At 43.5% G+C, this 18473-nt stretch overlaps 1 protein-coding gene across 1 annotated transcript in view; it reads right to left on the reverse strand.

The window, feature by feature from the left end:
* The window catches only part of MAGEB17 (MAGE family member B17), a 21434-nt gene extending 6082 nt beyond the window's left edge, over nt 1-15352 (reverse strand). Inside the window, 3 exon segments of the mRNA XM_037735151.1 lie at nt 3096-3261; nt 3264-3380; nt 15154-15352. Of these exon segments, the coding sequence (XP_037591079.1) occupies nt 3096-3261; nt 3264-3380; nt 15154-15352 (482 nt within the window).
* Between the last annotated feature and the right edge of the window lie 3121 nt (nt 15353-18473).

Here is an 18473-nt window from a genome sequence, read left to right on the forward strand (position 1 = left end):
CTCACCTTGCTGAGAGAAAGAAAGCACGAGTCCCCTCCAGCCACTCCTGTTCATTGTCTTTCTGGACTGATAGCCAAGTCTGGACTCTCAGAGCCTCTGATATTCTGGGTTCAGTGGCCCTGTTAGTCTTCACTTAGGCAGGATATGGGACATGTCCCTCAGCCCACCAGAATCCTCCAGCCTCAACCGTGCAAACCCAGGGGCTAGAAGTGGGGGGCCCTCTATCCGATTACCTTTCCCAGGCCTGAGAGGGAAGCCAGACTTTGTGGTGCCCCTGGATCCCAGTGAGTGCTCTCCTCAGCCCTCACTCAGAATCTTAACCCTGACTCCCGTCACTACCTGGAAAACACTGCTGTGTTAAGCTGAGACTTAGTCCCTCATACCAGCCCCTCCATTGTGTAATACCTCTAGGAAGTAGTGACGGTCACCTCAGCTGGCCACAAATGCTCATCATTTCCCAAGACTGGAAACAGTGGAGATTTTCTGTGTTGGCCCCACAGTTACACCTGGGTAGTCCCCTCAGTGCTCAGGGTCCTCACCTTGACTCTTGGCAAGAGCTTAACAACCTCCAGCAGCTGTCTTGAGGCTGTCCCTTTTACCCAGGCTCTTCACCTTCCCAAGATGCCCTGGGGAGAAATGCCACTCACCATGCCAATGCGCCTGGGTCTCCCAGGGGTCAAGGTAGGGGTGGTGCTCTATGTGGCCTACTTCTCCCTGGGAGGGGCTCCCTCTTCTCATTCAGTGTTCTCCCCTTGACTCTCAGCAGGTACTAATTCCTCCTCCCCACCCCACCATGAATGGGGCCTCACCCATTGGTGCAAAAGAGCCACTTCTCTGAGTCACCACCCCACCCCTTCAGGACACAAGGGGTCACCAAATGCTAATGACTCTGCCCATGGTTTTCCAGGGCACACAGCAGAGCTGGGACTTTATGTGGTCTCCTGTGTTTTGGAGTGGTTGTTTCCTCCCTCCTCATGCAGAACTTTTTTTTTTAAATGTATTTATTTGAGATGGAGTCTTGCTCAGTCACCAGGCTGGAGTGCAGTGGTGCAATCTTGGCTCACTGCAAACTCCACCTGCCGGGTTCAAGTGGTCCCCCTGCCTCAGCCTCCCAAGTAGCTGGGACTACAGGCTAGCTACCACACGCCTTGCTACTTGACCAGTCCTGGGACTCCATCCTCACCTCACCACAGGCCACATCCTTCACAGCAAGGTCCTTGCTTCAATGAGACCTCAGATTTGGACTTTCAAGGTAAGCTGCATCCTCTCAAGGCTGTTTAGGGCCTTCAGGGTGTGACAGCAGGAGTGGGACTGTAGGAGACCCCACTGTTCTACCTCAGGGTTCTGAACTTGGCTCAGGATGGGACCTCCAACTCTTTGGGACACGTGACTCAGGTCACTCTACAGACCTCAGTCAGCCAGGCCCAGGCCCAGGCTCTCAGGTATTAAAGTTGCTAAAGGGAAAAGTCAGGGCATGCCCCGTCTGGCTATGCCTGCACGGGGTCTCCTAGAGTTGACGACAGGGCAGCAGAAACGTGGCTCTCTGGCTACCTTACTTTTCTTTTCGTTGTGACAGACACGGGGTCTCACTCTGTCGCCACGCTTATGGCGTGACCATCGCTCACTGCAGCTTCGACCTGCTGGGCTCAGGTGAGACTCCCGCCTCAGCCTCCCAAGTTGCTGGGACCACCAGGCGCTGGCCACCATGCCCTGCTAGTTTTTGTTCTTTTCTTTCCTGGAGAGAGCGAGTCTCGCTTTGTAGCTCAGGCTGGTCTGAAACCGCTAGGTCAAGCCGTCCTCCCGCCTCAGCCTCCCAAAGCACTGGGATCACAGGTGTCAGCCACCACGCGGTCTTGTGTGCCTCCCGTGTTCGGGAGAGGTCCCCTTATCAGCATCAGGGACCTCCTTACGATTAGAGCCTAGGTGTCCATCCCTCTGCAGAATCGGGGCCTCACCCTGACACCAAGCCCTCCCTCCCCCCATGCCCTCTCAGAAGTCAGCGCCACAGCTTGACTTGAGCTTCCCGTGGCTAAGGGAGGTAAGTGCCCAGAAGCGGGAGTTTGGGGACACAGTGGGGTCGCCTTGGCTGCATGAGTGGGCCCTTCAGTCTGATATCAGGGTCCTCACCTTAACACCTGACCAGTCCTGGGTTTCCAGTAGCCTGAGTTGGCGTTCCTCAGACGAAGATCCTCACCTTCCGGCAGCTTCCCCGGCAGGCGGAAGTCGGAGTGAGTCACATCCGGCCGAGGCCCTGCGGGGTCTGCTCGGGGACCCTTTTTGCATAGAAGTCCTTTCCGCTGTACTCAGTATCCTCTCCGGGACTCCAGTTAGTGTTCAGTTCTTCTCCCTCAGCTGTACTGTGCTTCTGCCTTTAGACAGAGTGACTATCCTCCTTAGAGCATCTAAGCAGGAATAAGGCAATCCTCAGCTGAGGTGTTTGCTATTCCTGATAGGATTAAGCATTTTTAAATTTTAGTTTTTATTTTTTGCTCATAGCCATTCCCTTATGTCACTCAGGGTCCTCACCTTGATTCAAGTCAGTTTCTGGGGCTCCACTTTGCACAGCTGGGGCTGCCCCCACTAGACCAAGACTCTCCTTTCCAAGAGACCCTCCAGGCCAAAATGACAGTCACCTCAACCTGACAGCTCTTCCTGGGCTTCCCAAGTCACAGGAGGGGTGAGGATGGGGTGGCAGGAGTGGGGATGGGATAGTGTGGTAGCGGCAGTGTGGGGAAGGGGAGATGTGGGTTGGCAGAAGTAAGAGCTTTTATATCTTTCTCTAGTCTAGTGTGGGTGTGTGGTTTTCTAATTCCTCCCTGAAATTCCTCACCTTGACACCTGACTAGTCCTGGAACTCAATCCTCCTGGGACCTGAGACTGCTCCCTTCTGATCAAGACCCTCACCTTCCTGTGACTACAGAGTTTGTAATCAGGATGAGCCAAATCCAACCAGGACTATTCCAGAATGACAAGACCTGTCAGCCATGGCAGGACCCTATGGGACCCCACTGTTCTGGCTTGTTCGTTCCTTTATTCTTTATTCAGGGTCATCACCTTGGTATCTGTGGGAAGCTCACAGTCCTTCCTCTACTGACCTGAGTTTGTCTTCCTTAACACTCTCATCCTCCTGAGAACCCTGAAGGATAATTGTGGAGATGCTCAGCCTCAGCCCTGCCTTTGGCCCTCTAATTCTAAGAGCAGCCATAGGCTGGTCTCTGTTGGACCTTCAATATTCTGGGATGGTGGTATCCTCAGTCCTGTACATAGGGTTTCACATCTTGGTTCCTGTCTTGTTAATTTAAGGCTTCCTGGGAAATGCCAAATCCCTGCAATCTCAACAGTTTTTCTTTTGCAAACTTTGCAGAGAATGGCTCCTTGCCCTGAAGTGATGAGAAATCAGGAAACTATACCTCAAGGCAGGGGCCCAGGACAAGTGTTTGGTGGTCAAAGATAAAGCCAGCTGGTCTATTCCATTTCTTCACAAGCCAGACTTAGCCTCTGCTGTAACTTAGGTTCTAATAGATTGACTTTCTCCAAAGAAAGAGCAGGGCCACATGATTTTGTGAGTCCCCACTCTTTTCCGGTGTTCTGACATCACATATACAGATAATCATGTGGTCACTGAGTATTGTCTCTTTCTTTTCCTTATTCATATCTCTCATTTATTTTTGTATTATTATTGCTCTGGCTATGTATTCCAAACCAGTAGTTTGTACACAGCATTTTTCTTATTATTACTTGATATACATTTTGGAGTAGGAAGAAGAAAAGTGAATTAAGATACACAAGGTCCATCTCAGGCTGAGATGAGTGTGAGAGTATAAGAATAGTTTTATTTTAAATAAGCAATATTTGGAGATGGTTAGCAAGACAGTTTATTTTTTTCTTTCCATGATATTTCCCAACATGTTTCCTAATTAATATGACCTCCATGACAAGTTCGAGTACTCACAGTGATGTACATTAAGGAGCTCTCAGAATGCGACCCTGCCTTTGACTACAGGCCAGGGAGTCATGATTCCTTTACTTCTTGTCTGGAGTGGGCATCATTTTTAATAATGGTGAATTAAGTCAACATTAGTTGCTGTTGCTAATCGGTGCACCACAAATGGCAGTTGCTTATTTGATGGTCCTACTGGGTATGACAAGTAAGGTAAATACTAATAGTTGCCTAAAAGGCAGAATTAACCCTGACACTTCCCGCTTCACTTTGGCTATTCATGCTCTAGGGCTCTGGTTGTGAGAAACTGATCACGTAGAGCTCTACAAAGGGAATTTTGTGGTTTTCTCTGGTTCAAACACTGAAATAGACAAGAGGGATGGCAAGACAGAGAGAGAAAGAAAGAAAGAAAGAGGAAAAGAGGGAGAGGGAGGGAGACAGAGAGAAAGAAAAGAGAGAAAGAAAGAGGGAAAGAAGAAAGAAAAAAGAAAGAAAAAGAAAGAAAGAAAAAGAAAAGAAAGAAGAAAGAAAGAAAAGAGAGAGAAAGGAGACAGTGGAGTGGGAGAAGAGGAAAGAAAAGAAAAAGAGAAAGAAGAGAGAGAGATAGAAAAAAGAAAGAGAAAGAAAGAAAAATAAAGACAAAGAAAGAAAAAGAAAGGAAGGAAGGAAGGAAGAGGAAGAGAGGGAGGGAGGGAAGGGAAGGAAAGAAGGGAGAGATAAAGAAAGAGGGATGGAAAAGAAAAGGAAGAAATGAAAGAAAGAAGGAAGGAAGGGATGGAAGGAGGGAGAAAGGAAGGAAGGAAAGAAAGCTTTATAGAGAAGAAAAGTTCCCTGCCCCCAAGAAGCTTTACTAATCTCATGCAGGAGTCAGCAAATGGCAACTTTCAGGCCAAATCTAGCTCACCACTTGTTTTTGTAAATGGAGATTTATTAGAACACAGCCACACTCACTCATTTACATGTTATCTATGACTGTTTTCACACTACAAAGGCAGAATCTAGTAATCATGACAGAGACTGTATGTCATGCAATGCCTAAAATATTTACTCTCTAGCCCTTCACAGAAAATGTTTGCTAATTCCTGATTTAGTAGGAGAGACCAGCAGTTACATAAATAAATATAATTCAAAGCAGGATATGATAAAAAAAAAAATAGGACCCATGTAGAAAGTATTGTGTGAGTATAGGAGCATGGGAGGGCTTCATGGAGAGAGAATACTGCAGCTGGGCTTTGGGGAATGGGTTGGATTCAGGCCAGCTGAGAGACAAGAGGACATTTTAGGTGAGGTGGTCCTCAACCTTGTCTGCTTATTGAAATCGCTTGGAGAGCTTTGAAATAGAGTTGTCTCGGTTCCCCCTCCTTGAGATCCTGACTCAGCTGTTCAGGAGTAGGGCCTGGGCATCAGGATTTTTTCTTTTTTTTTTTTTTTTAGATAGAGTCTTGCTGTGGAATGCAGTGGCCCAATATTGGCTCACTGCAGCTTCAGCCTCCCAGGTTCAAGCGATCCTCCCACCTCAGTCTCCAGAGTAACTGGGACTACAGGTGCACACCACTATGCCTAATTTTTGTATTTTCTTTCTGGAGATGAAGGTTTCACCATGTTGTTTAGGCTGGTCTCAAACTCATAGGGTCAAGTGATCTTCCTGCCTTGGTCTCCCAAAGTGCTGGGATTATAGGTGTGAGCCATTGCACCTGGCAGGCATCAGGATTTTTAAAAACTCCATAGCTTATTCTAAGGGCAGCCCAAGTTGAGAAACACTAGGCCAAGGAAGTATCAGGGAACAATTAGGAGCAAGGTGTGAATGGAGGGAGTCTCTGGGTGCAGAGGGAAGGGATAGTGCAGTGGGAGATAAGCCTGGGAAGTAGGGAGTCAAATCAAGGTCAAAGGAATTAGATTTTTTTCTGGGAAATGTGGGCATGAAAGCAACATGATCAGAGGCATGTATAAGGAAACATCATCTAGAAAAAAATGTGAAGAATAAAAATAAGAGCCTGTTAGAGGTTATTTGCAAGAGTTGAAGCAAAACAAGAAGCATATCTTGTTTAGGGCAGTGACATGTGATATGGTTTGGCTGTGTCCCTGCCCAAATCTCATCTTAAATTGTAGTTCCCATAATCCCCATGTGTCATGGGAGGGACCAGCTGAAGGTAATAGAATAATGGGGGCAGTTACCCTCATGCTGCTCTCATGATAGTGAGTGAGTTCTCATGAGTTCTGATGGTTTTATAAGGGGCTTTTCCCCCTTTTGCTCAGGACTTCTCCTTCCTGTCATCATATGGAAGACATGTTTGCTTCCCCTTTCACCATAATTCTGAGTTTCCTGAGGCCTCCCCAGCCCTGAGGAATTGTGAGTCAATTAAACTTCTTTCCTTTATAAATTACCCAGTCTTGAGCATGTCTTTATTAGCAGCATGAGAACAGACTAATACAGTAAATTGGTACCTGCAGAGAATGTGGTGCTGCTATAAGGATACTTGAAAATATGGAAGCGAATTTGGAACTGGATAACAGGCAGAGGTTGGAACAGTTTGGAAGGCTCAGAAGGCAGGAAGCCGTGGGAAAGTTTGCAGCTTCCTAGGGACTTTCTGAATGGCTTTGACCAAAATGCTGATAGTGATATGGACAATGAAGTCCAGGCTGAGGTGGTCTCAGATGGAGATAGGGAACTTGTTGGGAACTGGAGCAAAAGTGACTCTTACTATGCAAAGAGACTGGCGGCATTTTGCCCCTGTCCTAGAGATCTGTGGAACTTTAAACTTGAAAGAGATGATTTGGGGTATCTGGCAGAATAAATTTCTAAACAGTAAAGTATTTAAGAGGAAGCAGAGCATAAAAGTTTGGAAACTTTGCAGCTTGACCATACAATAGAAAACAAAACCCCATTTTCTGGGAAGAAATTGAAGCCTACTGCAGAAATTTGCATAAGCAACAAAGAGCCAAATGATAATCATTAAGGCAATAGAGAAAATGTCTCCAGGGCCTGTCAGAGACCTTTGCGGCAGCCCCTCCCATCACAGGCCTAGAGGCCTACAAGGAAAAAATGGTTTCCTGGGCCAGGTCTAGGGCCCCCCTGCTGTATGCAGCCTGGAGACTTGGTGCTTTGTGTCCCAGCCACTCCAGCCATGGCTAAAAGGGGCCAAGGTACAGTGCAGGCCCTGACTTCAGAGAGTGCAAGCCCCAAGCCTTGGCAATTTCTACATGATGTTGAGCCTGTGGGTGCAGAGAAATCAAGAATTGAAGTTTGAGAACCTCTGCCTAGATTTCAGAGGATATATGGAAACCACTGTATGTCTAGGCAGAAGTTTGCTGCAGGGGCAGGGCCTCATAGAGAACATCTGCTACTGGAAAAGGAGGAGTATTCCCTTAGCCCCCTCAGAGGGTGTGCAACAGGGATCTGGCTCACTTCTTTGGTGCCCTGCTACTCAAATTCCTAGAGGAAGCATGCAGATGGGCAGGTCATGGGGAGCCTTTTTGGGCTCCAACCCCATGGCAGCATCTAGGGTTGTTTACAGCTCCCAAACCCCAGTTGAGGTTTGTGTTACAATGTGTTCTTTCAGTTGCGTGTTAATCAACTCAATTAGACCCTCTGCCTTATCACAAGGACAGAGGGCTTTCTGTATCCTGGGTTCTTGCCTTACTGAATCAGAAAAATCAGATCACAAGTGGGCTTGGAGAATGTGGGCAAGATTTTATTGAGTGGTGCAAGTAGCTCTCAGCAGATGGATAGGGAGCCAGAAGGGGAATAGAGTGGGAAGGTGGTCTTCCCCTGGAGTCAGGCCACCCAATGGTCAGATCCTTCTCTGACTGTCCTGGCTGACTTCCCCTTGGTGTCCACATTGTACCATCATTGATGGCCTGCCGGCATCTGCTGGTTTGTGTTGGTGTGTTCTCCTGCTAATGTGTTCCTGTAGATGTCCAGCTACTTTATGTCTACTATGGTGTCTTAGGCTCACATGGGCACAGGAGGGGGACATGGTGGGCCAGAGTGATCTTAGAAAATGCAATATTTGAGGGTAAAAACAGGAGAGCCCATCCTCACTTAGGTCTGTGGGCACAGGCCCAAGGGTGGAGCCCTCACCAGGGACCGTGCCTTGGCCTTCTCTACCCAGTACTTCCCTGACCATCTCCTGTATCACTAGGGCAGTGCAGAAGGGAAATGTGGGGTTAGATTCCCCACACAGAGTCCCCACTGGGGCACTGCCTAGTGGAGCTATGAGAAAAGGGCCACGGTCCTTCAGACCCCAGAATGGTAGATCCACCAACAGCTTGTACCATGCACCTGGAAAAGCCAGAGCCCCTCAACGCCAGCGTGTGAAAGCCTACCCCTTTCATCAGTGTTACCTGGATGTAAGACATGAAGTCAAAGGAGATAATTTCGAACTTTAAGATTTAATAACTACCCTATAGGATTTCAGACTTGCCTGGAGCCTGGAGCCCCTTTGTTTTGGCAAATTTCTCCCATTTGGAACAGGTGTATTTACTCAATGCCTGTACCCCCAGTGTAGCTAAGAAATAACTAACTTTGCCGGGAGCAGTGGCTCACGCTTATAATTCCAGCACTTTGGGAGGCTGAGGTGGGCAGATCACGAAGTCAAGAGATCACGACCATCCTGGCCAACATGGTGAAATCCCAGCTCTACCAAAAATACAAAAATTAGCTGGCTATGGTGGCACATGCCTGTAGTCCCAGCTGCTTGGGAGGCTGAAGCAGGAGAATTGCTTGAACCCCAGAGGCAGAGGTTGCAGTGAGCTGAGATCGCACCACTTCATGCCAGCCTGGTGACAGAGTGAGACTCCATCTCAAAAGAAAAAAAACTAACTTGCTTTTGATTTTACAGGCTTATAGGCAGAAGGGACTTGCCTTGTCTCAGAGGAAACTTTGAAATTGAACTTTTGGGTTAATATTAGAATGAGTTAAGACTTTGGGAGACTGTTGAGAAGGCATTATTGTGTTTTCAAACGTGAGGACATGAGATTTGGGAGGGTCCAGGGGTGGAATGATATGGTTTGGCTGTGTCCTCACCCAAATCTCATCTTGAATTATAGTTCCCATAATCCCTAAGTGTTGTGGGAGGGACCTGGTGGGAAGTAATTGAATCATGGGGTTGGCTACCTCCATACAGTTTTTGTGATAGTAAGTTCTCGTGAGATCTGGTGGTTTTATAAGGAACTTTTCTCTGCTTCGTTCTGCACTTCTCTTTGCTGTCACCATGTGAAAAAGGATGTGTTTGCTTCTCCCTCCACCATGATGTAAGTTTCCTGAGGCCTCCCCAGCTGTGCTGAACTGTGAGTCAATTAAACCTCTTTCCTTTATAAATTACCTAGTCTCAGGTATGTCTTTCTTAGCAGCATGGGAATGGACTAATACAACATGTGACTCGGCAGATTCAGGAGTGAGGGTTAAAATTTCAACAATTTGGGCATGGTATGGGCACCAATCCATGAGAATGGCCCCCACTATGCAGTCCTGGAAACCCCTGCTCTGGAGGCATTACCCTTTTGTTTCTGAATCATGGAGAAATATGGAGTTCTGGAGGAGAAGTTGAGACTATAGGGAGGCACTTGGCCACTTGGATTAGCAGCTATTTTCCTCCATACAGCCCTTGGGAGATGATCTCTTACACCTAAGACATTTTGGAGTCTAGTTGGAAGTGAGTGAGCTGAGTGGAGGGAGACAGAGATGATGGTAAGGTTTTGAATTTAGACGATTGAGGGAATTTTGACACCAATTAGAAGGCAAAAGGGACACAAAAAGAGGTAAAAGATCTTGGGGAAAGAATTGGTCTCCTCTCTCTGATGAATGAGGCCTCACTCATTAGTGCAAGGAATCCACCTCTCTGAGACAGCACTCCCTCTTCAGGAAATGACTTCTGCTCCACAAAAGGGGGTGTGTTTTTAGAAATTCATTTATTTTATATGAAAAAAAGCTCAGCATCACTAATCATTCAAGAAATGTAAATCAAAACCACAATGAGATACCATTTCATGCCAGTTAGAGTGGCAATCATTAAAAAGTCAGGAAACAACAGATGCTGGTGAGGCTGTGGAGAAACAGGAACACTTTTACACTTTTGGTGGGAATGTAAATTAGTTCAGCCATTGTGGAAGACAGTGTGGTGATTCCTTAAAGACCTAGAGGCAGAAATACCATTTGATCCAGCAATCCCACTAGTGGGTATATGCCCGAAGGAATATAAATCACTCTATTATAAAGACACATGCACTCATATGTTCATTGCAGCACTGTTCACAATAGCAAAGACATGGAATCAACCCAAATGCCTATGAATGATAAATTGGTTAAAGAAAATGTGGCACATATACACCATGGAATACTATGCAGCCATAAAAAAGAATGAGATCATGTCCTTTGCAGGGACATGGATGGAGTTGGAAGCTGTTATCCTCAGCAAACTAATGCAGGAACAGAAAACCACACACCACATGTTCTCACTTATAAGTGGGAGCTGAATGATGAGAACACATGGGCACATTATGGGGAACAACACACACTGGGGCCTGTGGTGGGGTTGTGGGGAGGGAGAGCATCAGGATAAATAGCTAATGCATGTGGGGCTTAATACCTAGGTGATGGGATGATATGTGCAGCAAACCACCATTGCACACGTTTACCTATGTAACAAACCTGCACATCCTGCTCATGTACCCTGGAACTTAAAAGTTGAAGAAAAAAAAGAAATTCATTTGTTTTAATGTTGAACATGATTTAGTCCATATTTGAGGGACAGGAGTCCTGCTTTTATGTCATTTTCTTGACAAGATGTTAGTTTATCTCTTTTGTGTTAGACTCATTACTTATCAGTGTTGAGCCCAATGAAAAGGAATGGTCCCTGCTTGTTGTGTTACAACATAGTTCTTCGTAGATTTTGCCTTCCCTCTAGTGGAAGGGAAGGATGAATCTGCTTACTTTATCCATATCTTCTCCAAGTCACTAAGTTTTCATTTCTTTAAACTCTTATTACTTTGTGGAGATACAAATCATGACACTTTCCTTTAACTTCCTCATTTGTGAAATGAGGGGGTGTGTCTGGGCATTCTCTGCAGTGTCTTCTAACTCCAAAAATTCATGCTTTTAAGAGAATATTAAATTCTCTATATTACAGTCTTTGTATTAATAAAGCTTTCTTTTCTGACATGGTAGGCAGCATGCTTACAAAGAGAGAATACAGGCTTTCTAATAGGAAAATGTTACCTGGACTTTGGGCAGAGCTCTAAGCAATTAATCTTGACCAACCTGAAATGTCAATTTGGCCTTTTATGACTTGAATATCTCAAAGATTTTTGTCTACTTATCTTCCCATCCAATCCAGGAAAACTAGAGATACAGGGTCTACTTCAGACACAATTATGAGTGATCTCCTTTATCTATTTAAAAAGTTGACTCTTTACAATTTAATCATGGGCTAGATATGCCACACTTTCAAGAGGGTAGGGTACATGGCAGAAGTGGTAAGGTATCTGGGAAGCAGAGGGCCTTCTCCCAAGATGATTTCATGAGCGTGACTGTACACACAGGGGTTCCTTTGGCCTGGCTGTCAATACGCCTCTCAAGGAGTTTTGTGACTGCATCTAATAGACATCTCTGGTATTACCTCTTCTCAACTGGAGCACAAGGAGCTTGGACAGCCCTAATTTGCATCCACTGTAGCTGTGTCATTTCTTTGTTGTCAGCTTCTTTTGTTCACAACTTTTCAATTGTGGTATTGCTCATGCTACTTTATGTTTGCTGTTGAGTATTTTAAGTATTCACAGAGACTTGATCACTGGCTTAGTCATTGGGCAGACTTCAAATAAGTGGAATTGGTAACAAAGAGAGAAAGACTTTGCTTCCTGATAATTGATCCTGTAGGAATGGATAAATAAACTAAATGCCAACTCTCCTCACTGTCTCTGGAAAGCTAACCTTAGAACCAATTACTCTTCCTTCACAATAAGCAGTATCCAAGATGGAAAGAAAGAAAAGTAGGCTTCAGGTAGGCAGTAGACTAAACGCCTGGAACTTTCAGCTAGACTTCTTCACTTTGATTTATAATTTGTATGAGCTTTCCTGCTCTCTGATGCCTGTGATTATCCCAGGAAACAGACACTTTCAAACTTTAGTGTTCAAGTCCTAAAGAGAGCAATTTAGAATAACTGTCAATATTATAAAAGCATATTCTCTTTGTTTCTGCAATTCTACATTTAAGAATTTTTCCTACAGCGACACTTGCTCATGCATGAAATTACGTATGTTATTCATTGCAACATGGCTGATAATAGCCAAATACTGGAAACAACCTGAATGTTCATCAATGGGGGAGTGGATAAATAAATTAGGGCCTACTATGCAGGTATAAGAAAGAATGAGGAAGTGCTTTATACAGTAGTCCCCCCTTATCTGTGGTGGATATGTTCCAAGACTCCCAGTGGGTGCCTGAAACCACAAATAGTACGAAGCCCTATAGATACTATCTTTGTTTCCTAAACATATATATATAGATGATCATATTTAATTTATAAATTAGGCAAAGTAGCAAAATAACAACAAAAACTAACAAGAAAATCAAACAATTATAATAATGTACTGTAATAAAAGTTATGTGAATGTGGTCTCTTTCTCTCAAAATATCTTATTGTACTGTACTTACCTTGTTTCAGACTGTAGATGTCTATGGGTGGCTGACATGGCAGAAAGTGAAATAAGGGGATTTTAAATTCCTATCCCCTGTGGATAAGGGGAGACTACTGCTTACTGATATGGAAAGATCTCTAAGATATGGTATTTAGTGAAGTAAACAAGGGGCAAAACAATGTCTATGCCACCATTTCTGTAAAATGGTGGTGGGCTTCAGTAAAGCACAGATTTGTATTTATTTGCATATGTGTAAAAAATGGCCAGTAGCATATACAAGTAAGAAACTAATAACAACATAACAATGGTCACTCCTTGGAAGGGTTTGGTAATGGGTACAAAAACTGTACAAAGAGGACAATGGTAGCTGAGTAACTTTTCACTGGATTCCTTTCTAGGCTCTTGGTTTTGAATCATGAGAATAGCTTACATATTCAAAAGCTAAATACATATTTTAAAAATTTAATGAAACAAAACTCTAGTTCTGAGAAATCACGTAGTGTGTGTCTTTTAAAATGCAGACTTTTAGGCCACACCCCCAGCTTAAACACTGACATTGTTCCAAGTCAGTAGAGGGTTGGGGAATATGCATTTTGCAACAAGCAGCCTGGGTGATTCTAATGTAGATGGTCCAGGGAACCAAGGAACTATGGGGTATGTGCCACTGTGGGGCACATAGCCGCAGACTACATTCATGCAACAACTATTTTTTATTGAGCATTGGATACATGTTTCTGTCCATTTCACAAATTATACTTTATTATATTAAAGAATAAACCTCATTTCTTCTACAACTTGAACATTCAGCTTACTATATATGGGATTTGACTTAATATCATACAGACCACTTACAATGTGATAGAAGCATTGGAAGCATTTCTTGAAAAATAACAATTTTACTCAAAGCACACTTTATAGATAGAGTTTTACATGGTCACACAGTTAAGTTTGCACATTTAAAGGGATCTGAACCATTCATATTAATATTGTGAATTTCTTATAAATAATTCATTTGTTCAGGGAGTCCAGGCAAAGCCAAGCCATGACATTACTTACACTAAGTACCACACCTGGAACTTGTTCTGAGTTATTTAACACAGAGTACATTTTTCAATGCAATAAATATTTACAGTTAATAGTAGCAAATACAATTATAATTTATGAAATATGAGTCTAATATTTAAAACAAAACATAAAATGACATTAAAGAAGTTTGTGCCATTTATTTTTACAACTCACCGAATTGACCGTTTTACAAATTTTATTACCCCAAACCCTGCTGACTTGAATGCAAAAAAGGTCATGTTCGAATCAGTAAAGTCCAAATTGCAGAAAAAAGAAAACTTTTTAGAAGATAATCAGTGTTACTTCCTTAATGTTGTACATGTATTATTAATGTCATTAGCTAAAATGGAAGCAAAGTGATGAAAATCTGGATTCACAACAGGTTCAAATTATATAATGTACCTTCAACACTGAATTTCTGAGTTATACCAACATTTTTAAGCTTGTCTAGGAGTTAATGAGGCCTTGAATGTATGAGGTTTTACTGACCATTAAAATGATTCTTTTAAAAGATCGTAAAATTATGTGAGTCCTTTCATGTCATTATATGACTCTGCGAGTGAATTTTCAATTTGGGGGAAAAAGGAAAATAATCTTATCTTATAAAAATGTTAGTTCAGAGAGTGCAGAGACAGTGTGTCTGTGTTTAGAACAGAGGATCTAGAGCTAGGCACTCAGATACAAGTCCATATCTGAGTTTCTTATCTGGCCCCTTAGTCCAGGAGATATTTTTCTGTTAGAGGCTATTTATGTGGCCTAGGTCACCAGACTAGGAAATCAACCATTGTCATATCTTACTCTATTTTGGGGAAAATGGGGGCTTAAGTGGTTCTACCTCTGCCTGACACTTTTTCTCCAACTAATTCTGATTCAAAGAAAGATGGGTAGATTCGCTGTTCTCATTTTGGATCTTCTAAGTTGGTCCTTGGCAAGTTTTTTCTCTCCTCAGACACAGAACCAGGTGGGAAATTCTTCCCAGAGCTTCCAGTTGCAGCTGAATTGTGTCTCTGAGTAGGGGAGGAGGAGGGTGCAAACAACTGACCTAAGGGACTTTCCTACTCACCCACTTTGTGCTGCATTTCAGCTTCTGCCCTCAGCAATTCCTTAAACTATGTGCCTCAATGTTCTTTGCATACATTTTTTTGATTTTATCACTAGTTCAGGCCTCTGGACAAAATCTAGAGAGTGGAGTTTTCTACTAAGTACTGTGAACTTAATTTTTCACACAGGTTGGATTTTGGAAGCAATGCTAAGCAGTGGAATGGACACGGACATAGAGAGATCAGGACCACACTTAAACTCTGCCACTCAACTTCCCCATGTGACTTGAGGATCAGTAAGTAATCTCCCTGCCACAGCTTCATGTGCCCAGCACTGGACTTGGCATATTGTCAGTGTTTGGTGAAGTTGAGCCCCTTCCTTTCTAGCACTTCCAGAGCCACAACACTCCATTCAGGTTTTGGTTAAATTTGATGTATTTCATGGCCAACGTTTTTGCTACCAAGGATCCTACCCTTCTTTGTCTTAGCCTTCCATTTCATTGTGACATTTAATGTTGTGTCCACCAGTATGTCTCTCCTGGGGCAGCCAACAATGACCCTGTCCTCTCCCTTGTGCCAAGTTAAACAGATTCGCTTTGGGGACAAGAGACTATCCCGTAAACTGGAGAAGTGATGATGAGCATTATTCTTCAGTATCACCGAATAGCCCATGGGAATGAAGTACAGTTAGTTCACCTCGAAACAATATGAAATCAGATTAAGCTGAACCAGATGAAATTGCCTTTTTGCAGTTCAAAAATGGTCCAGTCTCAACAGTTTCATGTTTCAGCCTCATAGTTCCATGGGCCTTTTAATGTAATGGTAGATGGTTACATTTCCATAGTAAAGGCTCTTTGGCCAGCAGGGAAGGCTTGGATGAAATAAGGTAATAAATATAAAAGTACTTTATAGACCATGAACACTATGTAAATGCAAAGTTTTTAAAAAATTAGTCATGGACATGATTCCACAGTAATATTCTGACCCAGGGGTTCTTAAATTTAACATATGTGCAACATTGAAGCTTTTTAAAAATTTAGATAAATTCTGCTGAATGAATTTCTAATGTGAAGTCTCATAAGAGAAAAGTCTGTTCTCAGTGTGTTATTTGTTGATTGCTCTGAATATATTCAGCTGGACTTAATGCTTGGTCCTCTGCAACCTAACAATGGGTGTCTCTGAAGGCCAAAATTACAGTAAGAGATTATGTGACATTGAAATTGTTGTGTGTTTGTGTTTGGGGAGTGTATGTTTGGGTGTGGGCTGGGAGAAATGACAGTCCAGATACAGAACAAAGTAGAGCTTGTTAAGCCTTGGTTTCATCCAACAGTGTGCACAAAGCCTAGTCCCATGAAAGTAAAAGAATTCCTTGTTTTCAGCTGTTAATCCATTCATGAAAATGCAGCCAAAAATTAGACAAATGCACAAAATGTGCTTCATTTTCCCAGAAACCCAGGGATAATTCTAAGCTACTCTCTAACAACAGCTACCTTCTGTTGTGGATGCGAAGAGCACAAATGGCAAGAAAGTTTGCATGCTTCGCATCTCACCACGATACAAGTGGATGGCTATTCATTCAACTCCCATACAGTCAGCTTTCCAGGGTGAAGGTTTCTAGCTGGCTTCCAGGAAAAGTGACTTAGTCACCTTTTCGTCCACAGATGATGCCATTCATTGTGTACTCCCCAAACAAAGTTAATCTCTATTACCAGAAGTTATTTGATGCATGAAAACACTCTGAAGCCAATAACCAACTGCTACTTTTGACATAAATGAAGACTTTACAACGCAAGGATGCTCATGTGCTATCGTCAAGTTTATTTACTTCTGTTCAGTGCATTTTCATAACAAGATGATCCTGGTTCATCTGCAGCAGCCCCTAAACAGTTTATTTACCTAAGGGTTCTCCATCCTCCCAGATGAAACCAAATTGTTTGTGGACAAAGAGGGAAATCCAGAGCTTGTTAATGAGGCAGAAGGTAGGTTCAGTGCGAGAGTAAAGGCAGTCAGAAGAACAGGGTTTAGCCATCCACATTTATGGAGAATCATCAAATCAACAACAGGGAGGGGCCCTGTCTGCACTAAGCAGGGAGGATCATCTTGCTAATGAATATCACTCCCAATAGCAGCTGCACCTTCCCTGCCAGCAGCAGCCGTTGGTGGGAAGACTGCTTTGTTTATTGCTTAATCTATCACTGTTGAGCTGCCTGCCTCAGGGAGGCTCAATTTAAGATAGATTGAAAGGTAGTGTCTGTCAATTGAATAAACACAGATGGTTTTCCACAGCAAAAATTGATTTTTTTTCCTTGCCAAAGACATAAGTGCTAAACGTGATTATCTTTGGAAGCCAGGCGTGAAATGTCTCAGCTCCAGCCCCTGCCACACTCTGTTTTGGCAGAGAAGTGATATACGTGGGGACTTGGGTCTCTCTCACATAGTATTAGGTTCTTGAGGTGAAATAAAACAATAAAATGTTGACTTCCCCAGAGAAGGGCCCAGCTATGTCCTTCCCGGTAAGAAGGTCTGAGTCAATCCATTAGTTGATTCACAAAATAGTTTTACCAGTCCTTGGTCACTGGCTGGCAAAGGCCTCCTTCAATCCTTCCATTCAAGAGTCTCAAAAAAGTAATAAGTTTCGCCTAAGGACAGACAGCTACACCTAGACTTCCATTTCCTCACTCTTTGTCCAGAAACTTTATGCCATGATGTTAACTGAAGGAGACATGAAGATGAGCTCTACTTCCAAAATGTCTCTGGAAGCAGGTAGATCACAGATGCTTGAACAAGTTGTGCTAGGTATTCAGAAGGCTATTCATGCTAGCAACTAACTAAGCATAGAGTCATTTATATTCAAGCATTTTGAAGAAAGCCAAGGGCAAAATTGTGGAACACTAGTGCAAGATAACAGGTGCATGGAGGTTGAAGAAGGATGAATAGGAAGAGTACCCTTTGTATAATAATAAGATTCAGCAATATGTTTTCTTATGTCTCTTGCAGCTCTAACTCCAAAACACAGCAAGCTTGTGGAACATCATTCATGCAAAGTATTCCAAGGAGCCCCTGGAAGCGATAGAATAGTCTGACTCCTTTCATACCATTATTGTGAACACGAGCATATAATAGTGGTTGAAGGATTTCCAAAGAGTTGTTGCAAGGGTAGCAGAAGTGGGGCTACTGTGACCAAATGGGCTACAGAAATGCTGCAGAGACAGAACTAGAGACGATGAAGAGACTCGGAATTTTAGTGACAGACAAGACCTTAGCACTGTCTTCTCAGCCTAGAGATGAAAACATGAGTCTAGAGAAGGGAAATTGACAGCCAGAGTAACATAGCTAGAGGCAGAGTTGGACTCTCAAGCTAGAAATCTTGGTTCTTTAAGTGATACTATGTGTCTTGCTTTTCAAACTGTTCAGTGTAATTATGGACTAACAGGAAAGCAGGTGTGTACAGTACAGAAGAGCATGTAGCAAGCTGAATTGAAGAAATTTCACTGTGTTTTGGTCCTAACTCCTAAAGCTCCATAGACAGTGGGTACTTCTTCATATCAAGAGACAAGAATCTTTTCATATGTGCCATGTGAAAATGAGAGCCAACTGTTTGTATCTCATCTGGATAGAGAAAACCTGAACTAAAATTGTCGGGATTTTAATGTGTAAGGGCACATTTGCAAAATTTGAATTCATTTGAAAGTGGGTTAATATGGCCGGGCGCGGTGGCTCAAGCCTGTAATCCCAGCACTTTGGGAGGCCGAGGCGGGTGGATCACGAGGTCAAGAGATCGAGACCATCCTGG

The sequence above is a fragment of the Cebus imitator genome, unplaced genomic scaffold, assembly GCF_001604975.1.
Source record: "Cebus imitator isolate Cc_AM_T3 unplaced genomic scaffold, Cebus_imitator-1.0 Scaffold733, whole genome shotgun sequence".
Classification (NCBI taxonomy): Eukaryota; Metazoa; Chordata; class Mammalia; order Primates; family Cebidae; genus Cebus; species Cebus imitator.